The sequence below is a fragment of the Rhea pennata genome, chromosome 2 (assembly GCF_028389875.1).
Source record: "Rhea pennata isolate bPtePen1 chromosome 2, bPtePen1.pri, whole genome shotgun sequence".
NCBI lineage: Eukaryota > Metazoa > Chordata > Aves > Rheiformes > Rheidae > Rhea > Rhea pennata.
Genome location: NC_084664.1, coordinates 89251723 through 89267181, shown reverse-complemented (window position 1 = coordinate 89267181; position 15459 = coordinate 89251723). Strand labels below are relative to the sequence as shown.

At 34.0% G+C, this 15459-nt stretch overlaps 1 protein-coding gene across 9 annotated transcripts in view; it reads right to left on the bottom strand.

Moving 5' to 3' along the window:
• ATP9B (ATPase phospholipid transporting 9B (putative)) overlaps window positions 1–15459 on the bottom strand; it is a 174648-nt gene that overhangs the window by 134795 nt on the left and 24394 nt on the right. For all 9 annotated transcript variants that reach the window (XM_062569862.1, XM_062569864.1, XM_062569869.1 and 6 more), the window contains 3 exons: window positions 15286–15436; window positions 10679–10792; window positions 7284–7392 (listed from right to left, as the gene is read on the bottom strand). In XM_062569862.1, the coding sequence (XP_062425846.1) occupies window positions 7284–7392; window positions 10679–10792; window positions 15286–15436 (374 nt within the window). The remainder of the gene's footprint in view (window positions 1–7283; window positions 7393–10678; window positions 10793–15285; window positions 15437–15459) is intronic.

Genomic DNA, 15459 nt, shown 5'->3' with positions numbered 1-15459 from the left:
AGTCACACGGACATAAATCTGAGAATGTAAATTAAAGGTATTATCATTTTGTGAAAATAATGCAATTTATACAACATGGATCTTCGAAGAACACATTAATAGTTATCATCTCTTTGACTAATTCAACAATTCAAAAAGCCTGTATTTTTGCAACATGTTGGCTAATGTAGAAGTACACAGACAAAGTATCTAGAAGAAACTTGAGTCTGACCTATAGTATTAACGATACAGTTGTAGCATTGAAGAAAAGGAGTCTTTCATATTGAGATCGCACTTCTAATTCTGAGTAGTCAAGCTTTGTTAAGCTTACTCCCATGGAGTACTCTAACAGACATGAGTTGTTAGTCACAGCCAGTTACCAGCAGGTAGTTTTATTTGGCCACAACAAGCTACTGGGGTAATTGCCACTGACTGACGCTTATTTGCGATCACAGTGGAAAAGAGTTAGCTCCTCTCTACAGTTGGAAGACAGACCTGGAGGTTTCATTTTAGAAAGCTCTCTAGAGCTACCCATTCAGTAACCGCTGTGAACAACTCATATTTGAAAACATATGCATCACCTAGGCATCAGTTCAAACTCTGTATGTTCTGTAGGCAGTTAAATCTTAATATTCCTATCTGATGGACTGAAAAACTGAAACAGAGAGGTTAAGCTACTGCCAAAGGTCACAAAATGAGTTATTGTTGGTCTCACAAGAAGTTAGGAATTCTAGTCCCAGGAACTTGCTAAAACTCCAAAAAAAATACTGCTTCCTTAAGTTAAAAGGAACAAAAAAGCACATAGACAAACTACAAGTCATGATATACTAATACTTTCAAAAGATAACAGGTGGTAAACTCAAATTTAAGTCAGGATATAAATGCATACATATTTAAGTGTGTGTTTCAGCTTGTCAGGCTGTGTAAAAGAGTGCTCTTCCTTATCAGAAGCACTATCATGGTTCTCATCAGCAAGTATCCGAACAGCAAGAATCAGTAGAAAACTGTCAAAACACAGTAACGTTTAAGGGTTCAAAATAAAAACCAGACTAAATGAATTAGAACAAAAGACCCACATAATTAGTAATCAATTAGTACTTAAATCAGAAGTATTATGAATAGCAGATTGTTACTGCATATTATTTGATTTCTCAAAACTGTATCAACGACAACAACAAAACTAAATTAGGTTACAAATCCACAAATCCTCCATATTATAACATTCAATGAAACAGGATCAGGCAGTTGACAAGAATCAGTATTACTTACATCCAAGCTTAGTCAGACATAGTATATGTATTTGGTTAGATTTTGATTAAATATTTTCAGAGTTTGTTTTTTAAATCGTATATTTCATGCAAACATTACAGTGGTTTTAAGTTTAATTCAGTTTTGTTATTAAGTGTATTTATATAACTGATTTTATTATATATATAAATTTTCCATGACATTAGCACTTCCAAAATGTGGAAAGCATGTCAGAGTAGAATCAGAATTTTGACTTGGTCCAACTACACAATTATTTCTGAAAGTCAGTTTTCGTTCTTGATAACAAATTTTCATACCAGTTCAAGTTTAGCTGCCAAACACTTAATATATAAAATACATATACACATATATGTGTGTGTGTGTGCATAAACACACACACACACACACACACGCTTTATCTTCATATAGGCTCTCAACCCCACATCACCACATTTGGGAGGGTGAAAGGAATAACAGAAGAAAAAAGCTGTAGCAAGAAACACTAGCATCGCTCTACAAGAATTTCAAGATAACTATGATGGAAATTAAGTTAGCATCTACCTCACAATAATTTTTAATCTGAATAAATAGCATTAAAAAACCTAAAACCTGAATCAAAGAAAGCTGAATCAATATGTTTGGTCTGCTTAACTGCACTAGCCTGTGAATTTTCTTCTAAAATTCAAGTTTTGACTAGAAATAGCATACAATGAAACAGTGCAATATTTACTTTACTTTTTAAGTCTGTTAACTATCAAAAGCATAGCATTTTGTTTTCTTTTCCATTCCTTTCCTACAGTTTCCATCATCTATCTGTCTGTGATAGAGCCAGTCAACTGACCATAGTAATAATCACAGAAATTCAAGTGACAGCTGCATTAAATCTTAGATTTATGCCACCTACAGTCATCTATGACCAGAAACATCTAGAGATACCAATGAAATGTCACTACTAACAATTTTAACCATTTAAATACTGAATTCTCCACAGTCACCTTCAAGTGACTATAATAAGCATCAAAAGTCACTAAGTCTTAGAGGTCATGAGAAAGCAGATCGTTCATTTGTGACACCATGCAAGGTAGAGAATAAGCAAAGGCTGGTGTAAAGTGTGGAGTCTGTACAGCATCTTTACTTGTACTCAGTCCATTAATCCTGGGAATTGTTGAGAGCATCACATTTCAAACCATTCACCTGTTTTCTAGGTGACTTAGTTTAACCTCAAATGAGCCTAGCACTACAAAATACCTTCATTATTACACTATAACATACTTTGTTGGAACATCCTATATATCCTCATACATGGCAGACCAATAGCTGTTTCTGGCCATAGTTTGAGAAAGTTTACAGAAGTTTTCCTCTGACATACAAGACAATTACTTCTACAATGAATGTGAATGGTAAACAAGACACATCCCATTAAAAAAAACAAACAGTTAGATGTGCCAGTAATTCAAAAAGTAGTTTAAAATTTTGAAACGTCAACAAATAACACTTTTCTTTAGTCTAGCAGAAATGAGAATCATTAGATACCATTTCAGAGGACATTAAAATAATGCAATACTGTGTCTTACAAAGACGCATTTAGAGGAGGAAAAACACTGAATGTTATTCACTGCATAAATTATTTTTGCAAACTATTTTTTCTCTAAAAACATCTCAATAGCAAAACAGTCCTCACCATCTGTGTAATTACCAATAAAAAGTCCAAAGCTGTCAGAAGTGGCTGCGCATCCAGACTTTATAGTCCACCAAGGCGCAAGGCTTTTGCCTAAAGCAACATACAGAATTATGCAGAACTAGAATGCTGAAATGTGTCTTGAGTAATTCATTATACTCAGAAGATAAAGACTTTTGAAGTGAGTTGAAATCATTTCAAAACTAATAAATATTTCATGTGCTAACAAGTATTTTGCATAAAAATTTAAGAAATTAGGTAAACAGAATTTGAGTGTGTAATAAATCAGAAAGGACTTTGTCCCCCTTCCCTTTTCCAAAAAAAAAAAAAAAAAAAAAAAAAAAAAAAAAAAAAAAAAAAGCATCTTTAATATATGACTGCAAGTCCCGAAAGAACAGTAACTTCTGAAAGCAATGTTTTGCAACTCTACTTAACTTGATATCATACAAGTTTCTTGTATAACCTTGAGTTGTCTTAAAAATTTGCACAAAGCAATAGATGTATGTCTCTTCCACAATTCATAGTTCTGATTATTATAGTTATTTTCTTCTTGATCTTTGCACTTCAAGGCAGAGTAGTGCATGGGTAAACCTAACTAGTAAAGATTCACTGGAAGCAGGCTTGCCAACTTCAGGAATAAGAAGGAAAAAAGTTAAAATTATTTTACAGCTTGATTATCCAATGGGCTTTTGGCAGCTTGACGAAAGAGATAACACCTTCATCAGCTTGAGTTAATTGAGTTACCTAACAACCAGTGTTCTGTGGAGGCACTTAACTGGTCACATCTAGGATCACAAGACTAAAAGCTGCTCTAAAAGTATTAAAATTCCTTAGGAATCCAAACAAATAAGAAAAAAAAAAGTGCTTCCAGGACTGCATACAGTGCTCTAAGTATTTTTGCATTGCAGTTTTTGTGCTCTGCAACAGGATATGCAGATGAGCTGCTCTTAAGATGAAAAGGCAAATAAACTGATGGGATCTTTAATAGCTAGATCATGTCAATCCTACAGCAGATATCCTCCCTCCAACTTTAATCAGCCTATTGACTAAAAGCTTTATGTTAAGCTTTTGTACACCCTGTGATGCAGAAGAAATAAGCAGGCTGCTCCCCATACTTGTTTTGCAAAATTGTTTGCTAACACGTGATTACCTACAAGAAAAATGAGATTTTAAATGGTATAATTAAACCAAGGATAACACCTATGAAGAATATTCATAGTGTTGGTTTTCCTACCATCTCATTTGAGCAAAGGTGACCTGCTTAACCTCCCTGTAACTCAGTTTCTCCACCTCTACTTCAAAGAAAAGGCTGTAAAACCTACACAAGTCACAAAATCACTAGAGAAAAACAAAGATGTGACACAGGTATGAAGTGCAGTTCTGGTCTAAAAAGTGACTCTTAAGAGTAGCATTGATTTTCAGACTTTAATTAAATCAGTATCAAATTCATTCATTCACAAGTAACAAAGACTTCTTTCTCTAAATCATTAGCTTGTAGCTTTGTATAGTAAGCCAAACGGAGTTTTTCCACTTGAAGAACACTGCCAATATTAAAAATTTGATAGGTTATAATGGAAGTTATTTATGAAAATAGTTTGCTGAAGTGCAGTAGTGGATTACTTTATTTGCTCAGATAAATTTCTAAATTCTCCTCAAATCCTATAAAAGCCATGTCTAACTTTACTATAGTAAGTTCCATTCTTAGCCTCAAAATGAAGCCTTTCAGTTTCAGAATCCTTTGTTAGGGAAGATTTATTACAAAAACTGGGCAAATAGAATTTATCCTGTTCTACTCTATTTTATTTATGTGTTTATGGTAATTTAGTACTGCTTAATTTTGAGTGTTGATTAAAATAATATTTTCATTATTAAAAATGGCTGCACCTCAAAATATTATCTCAGTCATCACAGCATAGTAAGTACAGTTCAGACTTCCTTTTAAACAGCAATCATGAATCTTTAGCTCTGTAGAATGTCACTGCTTCCAAAAAGACCAAGTAAGAATTTATGATGGCACTAACACACACACAAAAAAGAGAAAGTCAAAAGCAATTACACATCCAGAAGTGGATAAAAATTGACTGTCTACTTTTTGTAACCCCCCCACCCTTTTTTAATAAAGCATTTTTTTAAAAAAGTTCTCTTAAGAAGTCACTGCTCCTGCTCTCTACAGGCCAATTTCTCATATAGCTGCTGGGCCATACATATATACACACACACACACCTATATAATATATATTTTAATCTATATTCCACAGCCAGAAAATAGCAGTGTCAAGGTGACAAAAGTCAAATTTTGACAGCTTGAAAATTTCTTGAAAAAAGCTAAAAAACAAGAATTCTCAAATACACAGAGCCTAATGAAAATATTACGAGCTAAGAAAGGAGACCAGCATTCCAAAGTTTTTATTTATATGCTGCTTAAATTCTCCATAATTTACAGTCTCCCTAAATATACTGCCAGAACCTCCTGAGGAAACTGAGGGAAGAAATCCTGAAAACTTCCCCCTCCTTTTCAGCCTTCTAAACAAGTGAGTAAACAGGCATAAAAGGCACCAAGGTTAGCTCTTAAACAGCAAGCATTAGTCTTGGCACTCGTATCATACTGTATATACATATTTGCTTCCAGAATTAAGGATTTCACATCACTAACACTATTGCTGAATAGGGAAAGATTATACTATCTATTTCAAAGGTGTGTGTTTAGTGTCGTATGATAACAGATCTAAAAAATATGTCAGCCAGCAGACAGCATTATAGCTTTGAAGAAAAGCACTAAGTCTAGCTCTTTACAGAGTGTATTAAAGACTCTAAGGATCTTCAGGCCAGCAACGCAATTACTTGTGTTAATAACTATCCCATTTGCCAGTTTCCACAGTGGTATGTCTAAATGTTGATAGATCTACTTTATGTTGATAAGGAAGGGAAGAACAGTAGGCATATATTCCCTATACCTGCTCCCTGCTGTATGCAAATTCCAGAAAGCAATATACGTATTCATGCTGCTATAAGAAGAAATAGTTAAGGAAGCTGTATAAATTCCTCCTAGCTGTTAAGTTGTGTCATCACTGATGATCATGTTTGCCATTTACTTATCTTCAACTGCTTTAGAAACTGGGATAAGATTTCAGACAGAATGCACCTCTGTTACATTAGTTTTTAAGCCATTTTCCTGGAGGGAGTAATCTAGAGCTACTCTAGGAGTTTAGTTTCTCATTAAGACTCCCAGATCTGGTGAGGTTACTCTTCCCCCACTGACTCTCAAAAGCTATTCACCAAGATATACTAAAAAGCACAGTGAAATTTATGTTGGAATTACTGAATAAAATTTGTACTTGGCACAATGTACACCATATACCCTAACTGCTTTAGGCATATAACTGCATATTACTTAACTCCTTCATACCCTCTAGAATCATTAATAGTTTTAAGCCAATAAAAAAAACCTTTAGAGTGACTTTCCAGTAGCATTGCTGCAAAATAACTGATGAGGGTAACAGTAACCTTGTGTTCTTTTGTAAGGTTATTTGTTACAGTTCAACTTGATAATAGGATACTCATCATTTTTTTTGTAATTTTTCTATGTGGCACTTGGCTCTGATCTAAAAACTTAAACATGCTAAGCAATATAAAAGTAGAGAAAAATGCATCTTTTTTTATCCTATGCCCATGTTTAAAATTTATCATATCCTAATAAATTTGATTGACACTTAAAGTGCTTCATTTCTTTAACAGATTGCAAGAAACTGTCAAAGGTTACCTAAGGGTCCAAAATATTTACAATGTAGTGAGTTTCTTGTTTTCTAATTAATATCTGGAAAGAAAAACTTAAGATGTTAAAGCATTTTGTTCCCACTATGGGACCAAACAGGTTTCAAATTATGCAAAAAAATTAAAAATAATGTATCTGATACTGAAGCTGACTCACAAGCTTATTTGTGAGCCTAACTTTAAGTGCAAATAAATAACTAGACTGAAAGGCTGTAGTGAATTTTAATTGTACCATGTTTCTGAGTTTTCAGATTACCTATATACACTCAAAATACAGTTGACAACGTTGTTGAGTTACTGTTCTATATCAATTTCATAGAAGAACTGCACTTTGTAGTAGTAGGACTGAATAGCAGCTTACTTAAGTACATACAATTATATACAGATTTCCCCTTTGTACAAACAGTACCAGGTTTACAAGACTGCTTAAACAGAAAGGTTACCATGCCTTATTTAGCCGAGGGAAACAAAACACTTCAGTTCAGTGTCAACTTCATTCTGAATAGTGACGTTTGAATCTATTAGCTATGTCTTTGAACTCAAAGACTGTAAGTATACGTATAAAAGATCAAGTGTTTTAAGGTTTTATAAAAATGTTTTTGCTAACCTCGTACTGTCAGCTTGCTATATAATTGTGAGTTCATTTCTTTGTCTCTCTTGTAACGTCGAAATTCATCAACAGCTTCCCGTACCACTGTGACCGTCAAAACAAACCCCTGTTAAAGAAAAATGATGCAGCTCAGAATTCTCAAAATGCTACATTAGAAACACACAAGTAGGAACACAATAAATAGTGAAAACATATTCAGAATGTTTATTTTTGGGGTCATTCGGATTTGTTTTCTTCAATCTCTTAAATTACCATCTTGGTTCAATCCAGAAAAGAAAAAACAAAAACTAAGGTTTTTTGATCTCTGTATCATATGCAGATGTAATTTGAATATCTGTGTCTAAAAATACAATTAATGTAGATATAATCTCAAATTTAAAAGAAATTAAAATGCTTAAAATAAGCTAAAGATAGCCTTTACAGTTCTAGAAGCTTATTTTTCTATCCTACAAGAATTTCAGGGCTCTACTACAAACTTCTAAAATTAGAACATGAGTTTTTGGATAAGTTTACTGCCTTTTTACCTAGCAGAGGCAGAAGTGAAAAAGTACACAGATGGAGAGTTTAACCGATTGTTTCATCTTAACCAATAGGCCCCAAATATTGCCAAAAGGTCTGCACCTTTTGTGTTTTGGCTACAGCTTTCACAGGACAGTGTCAGTGCAGCTTCTGTTCGAAGTGCAGAGTTTGCTACATGCATTTAAGATGATCTCTGGCCATGAAAGATGGTAAGTTAAAAACAAGATTTCAGAACAGTTCAGGAGTAAACACATAAGAGTTCCCTTTCTCCTTCTTCTTCTAATTCTTGCTCAGATACGGTCTTCTAGCTTATTAAATTCAAGTGTTGTCCTTCATTACAGAAAAGGATAACATTTTCCAACAATAAAGGAGTCTTATTGCCATACAAGAGCCCTAAAAAAAAAATCATATATAGCAATAATTCAAATACACAAAATCCTTCAACAAATAAGGCTCCAGAATATCTAGCCTCACAAACCCTCTAATCCTAATCTCACTTCTCCTTTTGTAGAAGAAAATTTAAACCACTAGAATACTTCTCTTGTAGAAATCCAACAATATTTCACAGGATCAAAGAATGGTTGAGACTGGAAGAGACCTCTGGAAATCATCTGTCCAACTCCTTGTTCCAGCAGGGTCACCTAGAGCAGGTTGCCCAGAATTACATCCAGAGTATTTCTGGATATCTCCAAGGATGGAGACTCCACAACCAATTTGCCCTCTCAGTAATGAGAAATGAGTCAAAGTTTAGAGTTTTCCTAAAACAGACTCTACTTTAAAGTTTTTCTTTTTACAGAAAGAACAGCTGTTCTGCAGTTCCAGTTCAAAATCTTGAGACTTCATCTGTTAAAATCTTTATTTACTTACACAGATTTAGTTTAACTACAACATTGTTCTCCCTAGTTCTAGGTTAAAAGTACCTTTACAAATATTGTTGTTCCCTGCTAGAGCATAACTCAATCCCCTAACTCACATTAGTATTATTTAAATCTAAGTTTCTGACCTTAATTTAGCTCTATGACTCAGCAGAAGTTTCTTACAGTGCTGCCATAGAACTCTATCTTCAACCACCAGAAACATGCAAGTATTTTACAAAATTGGTCTGTTCTGAAAAGCATTCTAGCATTGATAGGATTAACATGCTGCCTTACTCAGAATAAAAGCTTTGTAGAAATTTTATAATATCATTTCCTTTCATTTTCCCTGGACACCTTAAGGCAGTATCATTCTGAAAAGGGTATTAGCATAACGGCCAAACTACTGCCTCTATACTTTAAAGCAGTGAGGTTTTCCTCTTTTCTGGCAGCAGGATTTTATGTCATTTTCAAGAGCTTTAGCAATACAAATATTTTAGCCGCATAAAAGGCACTACTAAAACAGTCTGAAACATACCTGCCATTTGCATGTATCTCACTAGGCAGAAATCAAAGCATATAAAGTGACATACTAGTTTTGAGAATTTCCCCCAGAATTCACCATTCCATGTAGGACAACTCAGCTGTAGTTGAGGATGACTGCAAGGAACTATTTGAGAAACACTTCTGTTTCGATTTGACTTGATACTCTCCCAGAGAAAAGCTTAAATTGTGAAACCAAAGTTACAAGAGAATCATTCTCTTGCCTTTCTTTAACTACAAGCAGTTCTTTAGGGTGCCACTTAAAACCAGATTTGCTTCCTTTACTTCTTTCAGGTTTTGGTCTCAAAAAACCGTAAGAATTCCATTCCCTATTGTGCAAATGACACCAGTAAAGTACAGCATTTCTAGAAGAAATCACTTGCTGGAAGTGCTGGATTAAAGCATCTTATCTTTTAAGTATGAAAAAATCCCCACCACTTTTAGTGTATAGTCGATTCCTGTTATGTCTGTTTTAAGTATCTTGCTGAACAATTTCTCTTATCCTTTAAAACCCAAAGGAAAAAAAATACAATTTTCTGCACAAAACTAAGTCATAACTGCTCCTTTGAGCATTACTGAGGATTTCTCAGCAGTTTACATGGTCTTCAGGAAGAAGAAAACCCACCTCCCTCAAAAACTACTTATCTGCCAAGTAACAAAAAACCCAGTGGGTCTGCCTTTAAATGTTTTGTATTGTCATCATATACATCGAGCCCTACTCAAAATCATATTAATTTTAATCTGGAGCTTAGCCATCAGTAGAAAAACTACTTAAGTGGAAACTGAGTAAATGATGAATTTAGCAAAAAGGTGATATTACTAGCAGAAAATGAGATCTTGTTGCAATTTCAAGTGAAAACCCACTACTCAAAATATCCTTGAAGACCCAGAAGCCTATACAGAACAGATTATCAAAGTCTGACAAACACAGCATTTTCTTCCTCCTCCCATCTTTTTGGAGCATAAAAAAGACAAGCTGAGACGGTAAGAAATTTCTGCCTTCTCACTGCACTAAAGTTCAGAGCTCTACACAGCAGTTCACTGAGAACAGACTGAATTCCAGACAAGGTCAACTTCCATCTTTTCTTAGTTAGTGACAAAAACCACGGAAACACTCTCTTCAAGTTTCCCACCGTTAAACAAATGCTCTGTTTTGAAAGGGTTTTTTTTGTTTCAGCAGAAGTGAAAAGTTATCTAGAGATAAAGATATGAAGAAGAATCTCCAAGACAGCTTCCCTGTTTGTCAATACTTAAAAGGATATATGCCGCAACAATTTAAACAATGAAATCAATCCAAAATATTTACTTTATTGACTTATTAATGACAACCTTTACTCAAGCCAGTGTCACTATTCCTCTTGAATACCACTGAGAATAAGTATTATTGAAAAAATAACTTTTTTATAAATTTAGAAATTAAAGCATCTGTTTTTCCTGAATTGCACACACTCTAGTTAATAATATTTTTCTGTTTACCAGAGGAGCCCAGTACGTGTACAGGTAGCCTATTTTCAATGCTGGTACAAACTGTGAGCAGGACACGACGAGAAAATAGAGATTCAAGAAAAACTTGAACTGTTCATATAAAACCTAAAATGAAAAAACACAAAATAGATAAATGTCTTAATTTGTATCAAAAGTATACATAAAATTCACTGTTTAGAATAACAGTAAGCATAAATCACTTATATGGCATAATATAATGTACAGTATCATTATATTAGAGTGTAATATGCAAAACTTGGAGTTATTTTAATGCTATACTGCTATTTGAGGAAAATCCTTTAACACAAATGCCTCTTTTCAATCTGAAAGAAAATCTGCAGAATTTGTCTATTTTTTAATGTTTTAAATACTATGGGAGCTCTCTTTCCAAATATTACATATATATCAAGATCACAATGCAAAGATTTATTCAAATTTCAACATAAGACAAAATTCAGATATTTTTAGAAACATCTTGCAATAGTTTTATTTCCATAGTAAAGTCATCTTCATGCTTTTGGAGCCAAGTGAGCTAAAACAGTTTTCAAAGAATTTCTTTTCTTATAGTATCAATAGAAAAGCAAATTAAGTTTATGAATATCTGCCCTTAGATCAGCTTAGACTCTTTACGCTATGTTTTCATTTTTAACGTGTAAAGCTTTTCTTCCTAAAAATAAAGCATTAAAAGTAAATCATAAAAAGTGTTTTTAAGTACTAGGTACTTAAATTCTGTATTTTCTGTCTTTTTTGATAAAAATTTCATACGCTAGTCTTAATAATCTAAAAGAGAAAGAAATACAACCGACACCCAATGACTAGAACTTATTTATTTACAGAATAAATAGGATAGTATATCCTAGTCTGTCATTTTAACTTCTACACAGGAATGAAACCAAGTGGACTATACCACACTGGTCTATATTACTGTAAAAATACCCTAAAACTTCTATCCCTGGCGCAGCATATGCTGAAAACAGTACCTATCATATTTGTTCAACGCATTCCCCTCACATGCTCTCTCCTGGACATAGCCCAAGAGGTTTCCCCTCTTGCAGAGACTGAACAGCTCCAGCTTATCTGCCTCCTTTCTGAAGCCCTGTGCCTCTCGAAGGGAGCAAGGCTACCACCAGCTCAGATTCACTGCTTTAAGAACAATGCAGAGGAGCTATTTTGAAGGAGTGTAACTGTTTCATCTTCAAGAATCAATTCTGAATCAGATGAAAAAAAAGTGAACATCTTCGAAAAGATCCTGTGAGTAACAGCAGGCAGCATTGCTCTTTTTCCCCAAACGGCTGTCACGTGGAACTCCCAGGAATAAGGTTGGATTCTTTGGTGCCCAGACTAAGACAAACTTTTTACAAAAGCAATTGCAGTTTAAGCTTTTAGAATGTTTAAACTACCAAAAAAACCTTAATAACTGTATTAAATGGACTACTGAAGCAATTCAGAAGGCATTTAGGCTTAGCGCTAAATACTGGATTTAGAGAAATCCTTTTTGGAATAAATACTGATTTATAGGATATGTCCATTAATGAATAAGAGATGGTCTAACCTAAGTTAAGTGAACATAAAGTATCTTTAACAGATCAGTCGCCCCATATTCTGAACAAGTGACAGAAGCCTCTGACAGTTTACTAGACAGATGACCATTTTTTTTCCCAGTAATTACAAGCACTATTTTGGAAAGTGCATCTTCTTAACATTGCTTTTGTCACATTTAAAAAGCTAAGACCATTCTTCACTGTAAAGAATTTCAAATCCTAAAAAACTTGAAGTATATCCTCTTTAGTAGGTCAGTGTAACTTAACATCTCTACAAGGAGGACTGGAAGTGGCCTCTGAACTTAAAACATTGTTGCAAAACTGAGTCTTCACTATCTGAGACAGATGATAATTCTTCCAAGGCTAAAAAAATCAAAACAGTCAAGAAAGCCACATTCAAGGACTGTCCCATCTTTTAGTCTTACAATTCAGTTGATATCACAGTGGATTCCACATGAAATTCCAAGTTACGTGATTCTATTTTGTTGCTCTTGTCTACTCAACATGATTACTTAATCATGTGAAAACATAAAAAACATTCAGGAAAATTAATTTCAAAGTGCCTTCATAGCAGGCATAGTGTTATTAGTTCCCTGTGAGAGTGTTGTTTCTATCGTTCAGCAAAAGGCCATTTAAACAATCTCAAAAGTCAGAAGAATTTTTCAAAAGCTTAGAATTTTTTCACTATTGATACACCTGCAAAACCTAACATTTTTTAGATATCAGAAAAGTGAAATGCAAAGTTCTAGGGAAAGATGGAACATTACTCCAAAATCAAACTAATTCAGCTTGAACTTGTACCTTCTGATAATACTGTTGCACTTCATAAACCCACTTCTAGCAGTAGGTTTAATTGCTTTAAAAGATGTAGTATTTCAGGTCAAAGAAAAGACTACAGAGTACTTAGAGGTGCACACCTATAAGACAGCTTGGAGAGGACAGGGGTAAAAAGCACTTTTCTACAAGTCTTCCGAAGCTTGGTAGACCACAGGCAGTTCATTCGTTACAAAGCTGAACACTTCAGTCTAGTTAAGGAAATTGAAAAAAACTCCAGTACAGAAAACTGATCAAATAACAAAACACACCCCCCAAAACCTACATGCATGCACATGTACACACACACGCACATGTACACACACACGCAGAGCACTGCTTTAAAGCTGAGAAGTATCTTAAACTGCTCAAGAGAGGAGAGTATGGAAACCAACACTAAATTTCTAATCATTTGCAAGTCCTATTAAGATGAAGATCAAATAGTAAACTGAAATCGAGTAAATTAAAGGCAGAAGCAATATATATTTTATGTAGTTGTAAGGAAATCAGATTACATTTTGAAAATATTACTGTTCTTTTAGCCAGTAAGTAGATTCTTACTGGCTCTTAATATCCTCTTAGGCTTCTGCTTCAGTGCAGAAATCAGTGGATACTGCCCACTGACCGAAGTGTTAAAAAACAAAACGAAAAAAACCCAACTACACACACCAACTCTAAACACTAGACAAATCTTCATGTTATGAAAATTTCAATCAGGGTAACTCACTGGGGTCAACATTTACCACTTAGGTACATCTACAGTTTGCAATCAATACAATTAAGTCCCTAGATATGCAGCACCTTCAATCAATGAAATGTGCTAATTTTACATCTAAAATTTAAAGTTGGAAGCATTTATTTTCAGCAACTGATTAGCTCCTCTCTCTGTGCTTTAGGTTTAGGATGCCACTTTATTTTACAGTTAAAAATAACTTTCCAGATGCTATCATCAGAAAAAAAAAAAAACTAATTCTGCCTATGAAGTTATAACAAGGTTTTCAGAAGAGACCAAAACCGAACAAACATTCTCTTTCAACAGCTAACTGCAACCTATTGCTGCTCCTTACAGGAAATACAAGTCTGGATTAGGATTTGTAGTCACAGTAATCGATGGCTTACTATATTCTTAATGAATTTTGTGACCTTTAGGAAAGTATACGCAGCTTAACCAATTTCAGTGTGTTTAATAATTTAAACTTCAGAAGAAAACATTTGCTTGGTTCAATACAGATGAGAATATTTTATCTGCCTGTGATAAGCAACATTTTATTTCTTTGACAGAAGATCAGTTCTTATTATCAAGCCATTAATTTCTGTGTTTTAATAAAGACACGTATTAGAAAGCATCTGCCAGTCATTGGACCAAAGGGGCCAGAGGGATAGAATCAATACACTTGTAAACCTGCATGATCACTTAAACAGAAAAATTAAGACAAAGCATATTGAAGAAATTCAAATGTAGAAAACATTCAGTTTTCACAAGAGGACACGGAACGCATGAAAGGTATTACTCAAAGTATGAGTAAAAGTTTAACAGCAGAATTTGTAATATCATTGCAGTGTACATTTAAGTTTCAATTTAATCATTGAAGCTTCAAACTCTCATCTGAAGAATTGTGTTCAACACCAAAAAGAGTTCACTACTTTTAAAACTGCAATAAGAAATACAACTCTGAAGAGTAATAGATAACTAAATTAGTCCTTACTAGTCTCCATATAAATTAAACAAATTTTCCCTCCACCACTCACACTCATACAGGATATTTAAGAATACATCATTTATTATGCTTGTGATGGCAGTATGAGAAAATACCTGTGTAAGAGCATCAGTTTTCAGCTATTTATTTCTCAATTTAAAAAAAATACTTTATGGCATTTTCATGACCGATTGTGTAGAAATGATTCTTTTTCAAAACTGATTATAAATTTCCAGTAATGAGCAGAAAAGTGCAGGGAAACACATATCTCAAATTTCTAAAGTTTCACTGAATTCCAAACACTCACTGAAGTCATAAAAACTACACTTCTCCAGCAAGCACTTCTTTGAAAATACAATAATTTAGAGGAAAAAAAGAAAAAAATAAGCAGTCTTGCTCTTAGATAACTATAAACTTTAATTAAAGGACATCAAGATAAATACAGAAAAATAAGAAACCTGAAGTCTTAAAATTATCTTTTTGTAGAATTGCCAGAAAAAAAATAGTAAAGAACATAGTCAGCCCAACACCAAGATAGTAGCCTTACCCCAGGTATAAAGGTAAAGATGTTGTATTTTTGATTTTTTATGGCATTTTTGGGATATTTTTCTTCACACTTTTCAGGACACCCAAGCCACACTGTGCGAGCCTTCAGCTCTTTCTTTCTTCGGCAAATGTTTATGAGCCAATCAGAGCAACTGAAAAGAAAAATAATTGCTTA